The following is a 9322-nucleotide window of genomic DNA, read 5'->3' on the forward strand; positions in this document are numbered from 1 at the left end:
CTACAGCATACACCCGTGCGAGGCCCCCAGATACAGCCTTACCCCCCCCCTATCCTTTCCTCCCACCCGTTCATTAAGTTTTTTTTAATAAGACACCTTGAGGTGGACTTATAAAGGATTCTTTTAGCTATTCGCCTGGTAAAAGTGCGTGCACATCCGTTCTTGGCGAATCATAGGCTTTATCTTGTGCTGTTTGAATGTAAGTAAAAAAAGCAAGCAAAAAAAAAAAAATACCACAATCAGCCACTTGTTGGAGCCAAGTGTTATAGAAAATCCCTATGATACTTAGCACTATCTAGTGGCCAAATGCAGTATTTTCTGTTTTTGCATCAACTGGAAAACATTCAACCAGTGGTCACCAGAAATTGTACTTTTTACCGCCGAAAATTCTAGGGGCCATATTCCCGTAGATTTCCGGCGGGCGTCGCGTAAGCCATTTACACTACGCCGCCCCAACTTACAGGAGCAAGTGCCGTATTCCCCAAACACTTGCTCCGTAGTTTGCGGCGGCGTAGTGTAATTGGCCCGGCGTATCCCCGCGTAAATCCAAGGGGGCGGCTTATATTTAAATTAAGCGCGCCCCCGTTTCGATCGAACTGCGCATGCGCCGGGCTTAAAATAGCCCAGTGCGCATGCTCCAGTTCTCGGCGGAAAACGTCAATGACGCCGACGTGTGCGTCATTGACGTATAGTCGTATTCAAGAACGACTTAGTAAAACGACGTACCCGACGGGAAAAGACGACGCGGACCCGACGCCATACTTAACATGGCATACGTGGGACTGGCGTAAGGTTACCCCTCATATAGCAGGGGTAACCTTACGCTTACGCAAACGACGTTAGCGACGGTTACGCGACGCGATTTCGTTCGGGAATCGGCGTATCAGGCTCATTTGCATAAACAAATGAGACCTGAACGTAGACGCCACTTAGCGGCCGGCGGCGAATTACATTTAGGATCCGACAGTGTAAGTGACTTTCACCAGTCGGATCCTAGCCTAAATCCGGCGTATCTTGTTTTGTGAATACAAAATAATGATACGCCGGCGGGAAATTCGATTTACGCCGGTGTATCAGTAGATACACCGGCGTAACTTGTTTGAGAATATGGCCCTACATCTTTTCAAAAACGTCACCTTTACTCCTGCGGACTTTATTTTTGTACGGCTCCGAAGTTATTCTCCGTACATCCAGTAAATGAAATCCATTGGTTCTCTGACCCTTCCTTCCTTCGTTCTTGGCTCTTCTTGTTTTATGGAGGAGACACTAATCTTGTGGTTGGATGTCCCTCTTGCAGGAGGTCAGGGAGAGTCCAGCACTGCCGGATCCGCTCCTGTACGGACGGAGAGTATGTCAAGTATTACCTGACCGACAACTTGACCTTCGACAGTATTTATGAGCTAATTCAGCACTACAGGGAGTCCTCGCTGCGCTGTGCCGACTTCGAGCTGCGCTTGACGGACGCCGTTCCGAACCCCAACCCACACCTGTGCAAGGAGTAAGTCTTTACGTCTGATTGTTGTGTGTCTATGGCATCCATTCTCTTCCAGGGTTCTGAGAAATCCTAGGGTTCCTTCAGAGGTTGCTAGGGGTTCCTTCCGCAGTTGCTAGGAGTTCCTTCAGAGGTTGCTAGGAGTTCCTTCAGAGGTTGCTAGGGGATCCTTCAGAGGTTGCTAGGGGATCCTTCAGAGGTTGCTAGGGGATCCTTCAGAGGTTGCTAGGAGTTCCTTCAGAGGTTGCTAGGAGTTCCTTCAGAGGTTGCTAGAAGATCCTTCAAAGGTTGCTAGGCGTTCCTTCAGAGGTTGCTATGGTTCCTTCAGAGGTTGCTAGGAGTTCCTTCAGAGGTTGCTAGGAGTTCCTTCAGAGGTTGCTAGGGGATCCTTCAGAGGTTGCTAGGGGATCCTTCAGAGGTTGCTAGGGGATCCTTCAGAGGTTGCTATGGTTCCTTGAGAGGTTGCTAGGGGTTCCTTGAGAGGTTGCTAGGAGTTCCTTTAGAGGTTGCTAGGAGTTCCTTTAGAGGTTGCTAGGAGTTCCTTTAGAGGTTGCTAGGAGTTCCTTTAGAGGTTGCTAGGGGTTCCTTCAGAGGTTGCTATGGTTCCTTCAGAGGTTGCTATGGTTCCTTCAGAGGTTGCTAGGAGTTCCTTCAGAGGTTGCTAGGGGATCCTTCAGAGGTTGCTAGGGGATCCTTCAGAGGTTGCTAGGGGATCCTTCAGAGGTTGCTATGGTTCCTTGAGAGGTTGCTAGGGGTTCCTTGAGAGGTTGCTAGGAGTTCCTTTAGAGGTTGATAGGAGTTCCTTTAGAGGTTGCTAGGGGTTCCTTGAGAGGTTGCTAGGGGTTCCTTCAGAGGTTGCTATGGTTCCTTCAGAGGTTGCTAGAAGTTCATTCAGAGGTTGCTAGGAGTTCCTTCAGAGGTTGCTAGGGGATCCTTCAGAGGTTGCTATGGTTCCTTGAGAGGTTGCTAGGGGTTCCTTGAGAGGTTGCTAGGGGTTCCTTCAGAAGTTGCTATGGTTCCTTCAGAGGTTGCTAGGAGTTCCTTCAGAGGTTGCTAGGAGTTCCTTCAGAGGTTGCTAGGGGATCCTTCAGAGGTTGCTAGGGGATCCTTCAGAGGTTGCTAGGGGATCCTTCAGAGGTTGCTATGGTTCCTTGAGAGGTTGCTAGGGGTTCATTGAGAGGTTGCTAGGGGTTCCTTCAGAGGTTGCTAGGGGTTCCTTCAGAGGTTGCTAGGGGATCCTTGAGATCTGGCCTCCCATCTGATGCTGCCTTTATAGTTCCAGGGCCACTTGTCAAGCCAGCTGCATGGCAACCAATGATCTTTATATTTCTATCTGTAATGATGGCCTTCTGACCGCCACTGTAAGGTTTCATTTATAGTCGCTTTGACTTTAACACAAAGCTTGGCAAATGCCCTGTGTGTGTGTGTATGGATTTTCAAATTGTTTTAAAGGGGCCCAGTAGAACCCTGGCTCAATAGTACCCCAACTCTGCAGACCCCCAGCACATTGGTACCCTCGTTCAGCAGATCCCCAGCTCATTAGTACCCTCGTTCAGCAGATCCCCAGCTTATTAGTACCCTCGTTCAGCAGATCCCCAGCTCATTGGCACCCTTATTCAGCAGATTCCCAGCACATTGGTACCCTCGTTCAGCAGATCCCCAGCTCATTGGTACCCTCGTTCAGCAGATCCCTAGCTTATTAGTACCCTGATTCAGCAGATTCCCAGCTTATTGGTACCCTTATTCAGCAGATTCCCAGCTTGTTAGTACCCTCGTTCAGCAGATGCCCTGGGTGCTGAACAATCCTATCCCAGTACTGGTGGCCACTGTGAGGAAGTTGGGAACCTCTGTAATGATGTCAGACACAGGGGGGTCGTGGCAACACATTTTGAGGCAGTACCTCCTCTTTCTCAAGCATCAACAGGCTTGAGAAAGAGACTGTACCACCTTGAAACACGTTTCCACGTCCCCTTCAGACTTCTGACAGTTCAGCTCCAGTTAAGATCCATCTTGCGGTACATGGAACCTCCACGTCCTTGCCCTGGGCGCTGGACAAACCTATCCCAGTACTGGTGGCCACTATCAAGAGGTTGGTCAAGAGCAAAGTAAAAGGAAGTGTCTGGAGGAAATCCACCTTTTCCCTGTCCTTCTTGTGTGCTGTCACCTAGGAAGAAGGGGCACAGTTCCCTTTAATGTCTGTGGTTAATGGAAGGGTCAGTGACCGTTTGTTTGTTCATTTGGTGTAGTTGGTATTACGACAACCTGAGTCGAGGAGAAGCGGAAGAAATGCTGACGAGGATACCGCGAGACGGAGCTTTTCTGATACGAAAGAGAGACGAGCCGAATTCCTACGCCATCACCTTCAGGTAGGGGCTCCCTTTTTCATTCCATCCTCTTTTTCATCCCAGGATTTTGATTGGACGTTTAGAAGGGACCTAATCTTCTCTGTTGTACTAATTCAATGAAGTGTGAAGAATTTAAGCCCAACTCCATTCAAAAACCGTCCAACAGCTGGAACTCTCTGCAGGATCTTCAGCTAAATGACTCAGAGGAGAGACATTCCCCTCTCCACATCTTCTTGCAGAATTGTGAATTTTTTGTCTGCCAACAAGCATGTGGCCCCTAAATGATTCAGAGCCTTAGCCCCTAATGGAAAAGGGAAAATTCCTGGAAGTTGCACATCTCTGCATAACCCCCGTAAGAAGGTATATGACAGCCTCAGCCCGGGATCCAACCAGCCCATGGAGCTTAATCATTGGAATCCCTAAGGCTTAGCTCCGTGGGCTGGGCTATCCCGGGCCGAGGCTGTCATACACCTTCTTACGTGGTTATGCAGAGATGTGCAACTTCCAGGACTTTTCCATTAGATGTCTACAGCGGGGATGAGCTCCGTCCTTGTCTGCACTGCAAGCGGTTGCTACATAAGAGTACCTGGTGGAGCGTTGAGCGGCATTTGTCAAATTAGTTGTTTGCTCTCTTACCCAACATCTCTGGTTTGCTGGAGACCGCACTGGACTGTCTAGGTCAGTCTATGGTTGTGGGTGCGTGGTTGTGTGGGCAACAAGGAATAAGTCCCTTCCAGTGGGTTGTGCCCAATGGTGAATGGTGGCGGCGGTGGACCCTCTTGGGGACTTGGCCTCCTACCTTTCTGATTCGGCTCTATGGTCGTTTTAGCAAGAAGTCATGGGTGGGATAGAAGGAGTAACCGGGAGCACCTTCTATCCTACCCAAGACTTTTCTTACTCAACATGGCAGCCCAAGTAAAGTAAATTTGGGGGGGGGCTATATTTTACATTAAATCCCAGCCGGTGTAATTATATTTTGGTTTTGTAGGGCGGAGGGCAAAGTGAAGCACTGCAGAATCCAGAAAGACGGCCGCCTGTTTGTGTTGGGAACTTCGGCTTATTTCGAAAACTTGGTGGAGCTGGTGAATTATTACGAGAAGCACACGCTGTACCGGAAGATGAAGCTTCGCTACCCGGTGACCGAGGAACTGCTGATGAGATTCAACGCTGTACGTCCTGAAATTCTCTTATCTCAGATATAGTCTATGTTGTTGGCCATAATTCCCCCCAGAAAATATGGAGGGTCGTCTGCCAATTAAAGTGGAAAAAAATATGGAACCTCGGATTACGAGCATAATCCGTTCCACGAGAATTCTCGTAATCCAAAAGTACTCACATATCAAAGCGAGTTTCCCCATTGAAGTCAATGGAAACGAAAATATTTAGTTCCGCATTGACTTCAATGGCATGCAATACCGCATGTGGCCAGAGGTAGGCGGGGCACTGCAGAGCCTTGGAAACACACGGAAAGGCCCGAGGACAGCTCGGCTGACCTTGGCAAACCTCAGAAAGGCTTGGGAATGGAGTATTTCCAAACGGCTCCGATTGCCCCCCACCTCTGGCCAAACGCGGTACTGCGGCTTAAATCCTGCTCATTTTGCGAGACAACACTTGCAAACCAAACCAAATTAGGATTTTTTATAAATACAGCGCTCGTATTTGCATAACGCTCGTTAACGGCGTAGCTCGCAATCCGAGGTTCCACTGTATAGAAACACAGAATATTGACAACAGAAAAAGACCTGTGCTCTGTAACGGTCACCACCGTTTACGATCTTCCATTCCATCGCCCCACGACAGCTTATCCGACAATCCAGCCGACAGGACCCATTCCATTCCCCAGAATAAGGACGAGACACACAGCTCTGTTCTCGCTGGTTCAAACTAATGAATACTTTTAATGGTACACTCAGCTTGTTATATACAGTTACAAGCATGCTACAGTTAATCACAGGGATAATTAAACTCTCCACCCAAAACATCACACAATGGGTGGTTAACGAGTTCCCCCTCCAATCCACATCCAGACAGACATTCTGGCACCGCATTTGGAGGAGCTAATTACTACAGCTGACAAGTCACATTCCACATCTTATCATCAATATATTGTATTTATTTAATTATTTATATATATATATATATATATATATATATATATATATATATATATATATATATATATATATATAAATAATGTATTTACAATGCTGCCCTTCTTAATATTTTAAATTATTCATATATATATATATATATGTATATATATATATATATATATATATATATATATATATATACATTTATTTTTATATATATGTATTTTTTTTTTACAATGCTGCCCTTTTTAACGTTTTAAATTAAAGTTGATCCTATGTGTGTATGTATGTGTGTGTATATATATATATATATAATCTCGTTTTTATTTATTTATTTTTATATTTATATATTTTTTTTTAACATTTTAAATTATAATTGGTCCTGTATGTATATATATATATAAAATGTATTTATTAAATTTTATACATATATATATATATCTTGGGCCATATTCTCATAGAAGTTACGATGGAGTATCTCAGGATACTCCATCGTATCTCCCTTTTTTGGCCAGTGTATCTATGCGACTGATTCTTAGAATCATTTTCGCATAGATACACTTAAGATCCGCCATCTGTAAGTCACTTACACTGGAGGATCTTAAATGTAATGACGCCGGCCGCCGCTAGATGGCATTTACGTGAAGGACTCATTTGCGTATGCAAATGATCCTTCTACGCCGATTCCCGAACGAGTTCGCGTCGTGTAACCCTTCGCTAACGTCGTTTGCGTAAGCGGAAACTTACTCCTGCTATATGAGGAGTAAATTTCCGCAAGTCCCACGTAGGCCATGTTACGGATGGCGTCGGGTCCGCGTCGTGTTTTTTCGTCGGGTACGTCGTTTCCGTAAGTCGTTCTTGAATACGACTTTACGTCAATGACGCACACGTCGGCGTCATTGACGTTTTCCGCCGAGAACTGGAGCATGCGCACTGGGCTTTTTGAAGCCCGGCGCATGCGCAGTTCATTAGAATCGGGGGCGCGCTTAATTTGAATGCAAGCCGCCCCCTTTCGAGATCCGCCAGGCTACGCCGGAGCATTTACACTCCGCCGTCCCAACTTATGGAGCAAGTGTTTGGGGAATACAACACTTGCTCCTGTAAGTTGGGACAGCGGAGTGTAAGTGCCTTAAGCGCAGCCCGCGGATTTTTACAGAGAATATGGGCCAATGTATTTATTTAAATATATATATATATACAATGCTGCCCTTCTTAATATTTTAAATTAAAGTTGGTCCTGTATGTGTGTGTGTGTATATATATATATATATATTATTTTTTTTCTACAATGCTGCCCTTCTGAACGTTTTAAATTTAAAGTTGGTCCTGTATTGGTCAGAGCAAGCCTCTCCCAAATTCATGAACTTTTTTTGTTCCAGGAAAAGGACGTAGACTCAATTTACGGCGTAAAGTCCAAGCTGTACGTGGATCCCAGTGAAATTTCCCCGGCCATGGTGAGAATTATTCCCCTTCGTACTTCTACATCACCTGAGCAGGAAAAGCAAACAGCTCAGGAATGTGAGCTGACAAATGACAAATGATTATTACCAGCGCACCCAGATTACACGTGTCACCCAATCAGGATTGATTACCCATGGGATTGGATACAATTATTATTAACCGCTTGAAGTCCAATTTTTTTAATTTTTTTACTCACATTTTAAAATCTGCATTTTTGCTAGAAAATTATTTAGAGTTCCCAAACAATGATATACTTTATATCCTGAAAGCAGAGGCTTTGCAAAATAAAATGGTGGCGGTTGCACTTTTTTTTTACGCCACATAATATTTGTGTAAACGATTTTCAAGTCTGTAGTTTCCCTAAAATACATTTTATTGCACAGAAACACAATATGCTACTTTTTTGGTAATATATAAAAGCTGAATTTGCATCGACTAAGTAGATACCAAACATGTCAACCCTTAAATAAAAAAAAAACAAAAAAGCCTAAAAGAGGTTGTAAACCTTATAAAAATACCTAAAAAAAAAAACCCCTGTAAGATAAAGGCATAATGAGCTAGTATGCATTGCATATGTATTGCAACAATATAGAGGTAGATGAGTGGGGACTGGAGAGATCAGGATCAGCAAACCAGAGGATTGGCAGAGAGTGGAAAATCAGCAGAGCTGGTGGTTATTTAGTGGGGGATGAGCAGAGCTGGGGGTTACTATTGAGGGAGGGATGAGCAGCGCTGGGGGTTACTATTGAGTGGGGAATGAGCAGAGCTGAGGGTTACTATAAAGTGGGGGATGAGCAGAGCTGGGGGTTACTATTGAGTGGGGGATGAGCAGAGCTGGGGGTTACTGTTGAGTGGGGAATGAGCAGAGCTGAGGGTTACTATAAAGTGGGGGATGAGCAGAGCTGGGGGTTACTATTGAGTGGGGGATGAGCAGAGCTGGGGGTTACTATTAAGTGGGGGATGAGCAGAGCTGGGGGTTACTATTAAGTGGGGGATGAGCAGAGCTGGGGGTTACTGTTAAGTGGGGGATGGGCAGAGCTGGGGGTTACTACTGAGTGGGGAATCAGCAGAGCTGGAGGTTACTATTGAGTGGGGGATAAGCAGAGCTGAGGGTTACTATTGAGTGGGGGATGAGCAGAGCTGGGGTTACTATTGAGTGGGGGATGAGCAGAGCTGGGGGATGAGCAGAGCTGGGGGTTACTACTGAGTGGGGGGTGAGCAGAGCTGGGGGTTACTATTGAGTGGGGGATGAGCAGAACTGGGGGTTACTATTGAGTGGGGGGTGAGCAGAGCTGGGGTTACTATTGAGTGGGGAATCAGCAGAGCTGGAGGTTACTATTGAGTGGGGGATAAGCAGAGCTGAGGGTTACTATTGAGTGGGGGATAAGCAGAGCTGGGGTTACTATTGAGTGGGGGATGAGCAGAGCTGGGGGATGAGCAGAGCTGGGGGTTACTACTGAGTGGGGGATGAGCAGAACTGGGGGTTACTATTGAGTGGGGGGTGAGCAGAGCTGGGGTTACTACTGAGTGGGGAATCAGCAGAGCTGGGGGTTACTATTGAGTTGAGGGATGAGCAAAGTTAAGGTTACTAATGAGTGGGGTATCAACAGAGCTGGGGGTTACTATTGAGTGGAAGATCAGAAGAGCTGGGGGTACTACTGAGCCAGGGATCTGCTGAACAAGGGTTCTAACAAGCTAGGGATCTACTGAGCAGGGGTCCTAATGAATTGTCACCTCCTGGCTGTGCTGTCTGGCAGATGTCTGTGTATTTAGCTTGGACTGTCTGCATTTGCCCCACTGACCCCTCACCCCTTGTATATATTATCTTTTTTTTCTTCCAAGCCCCAAGGGACAGTTATCGCTTTATTTAACTATTCTGCTGAAAGACCGGATGAGTTGAGCTTCTGCACGGGGGCCGTCATTCACAACGT

The 9322-nt window shown here is 46.1% G+C and overlaps 1 protein-coding gene across 4 annotated transcripts in view; it reads left to right on the top strand.

The window, feature by feature from the left end:
- Nucleotides 1–9322, top strand: part of PLCG2 (phospholipase C gamma 2) — a 110458-nt gene that overhangs the window by 80681 nt on the left and 20455 nt on the right. For all 4 annotated transcript variants that reach the window (XM_040329585.1, XM_040329583.1, XM_040329586.1 and 1 more), the window contains exons 18-22: nt 1298–1498; nt 3739–3858; nt 4826–5006; nt 7310–7384; nt 9234–9322. The exon at nt 9234–9322 is cut by the window's right edge and continues 21 nt beyond it. In XM_040329585.1, coding sequence (XP_040185519.1) covers nt 1298–1498; nt 3739–3858; nt 4826–5006; nt 7310–7384; nt 9234–9322 — 666 coding nt within the window. The remainder of the gene's footprint in view (nt 1–1297; nt 1499–3738; nt 3859–4825; nt 5007–7309; nt 7385–9233) is intronic.

This window comes from Rana temporaria, chromosome 11, assembly GCF_905171775.1.
Source record: "Rana temporaria chromosome 11, aRanTem1.1, whole genome shotgun sequence".
Lineage (NCBI taxonomy): Eukaryota > Metazoa > Chordata > Amphibia > Anura > Ranidae > Rana > Rana temporaria.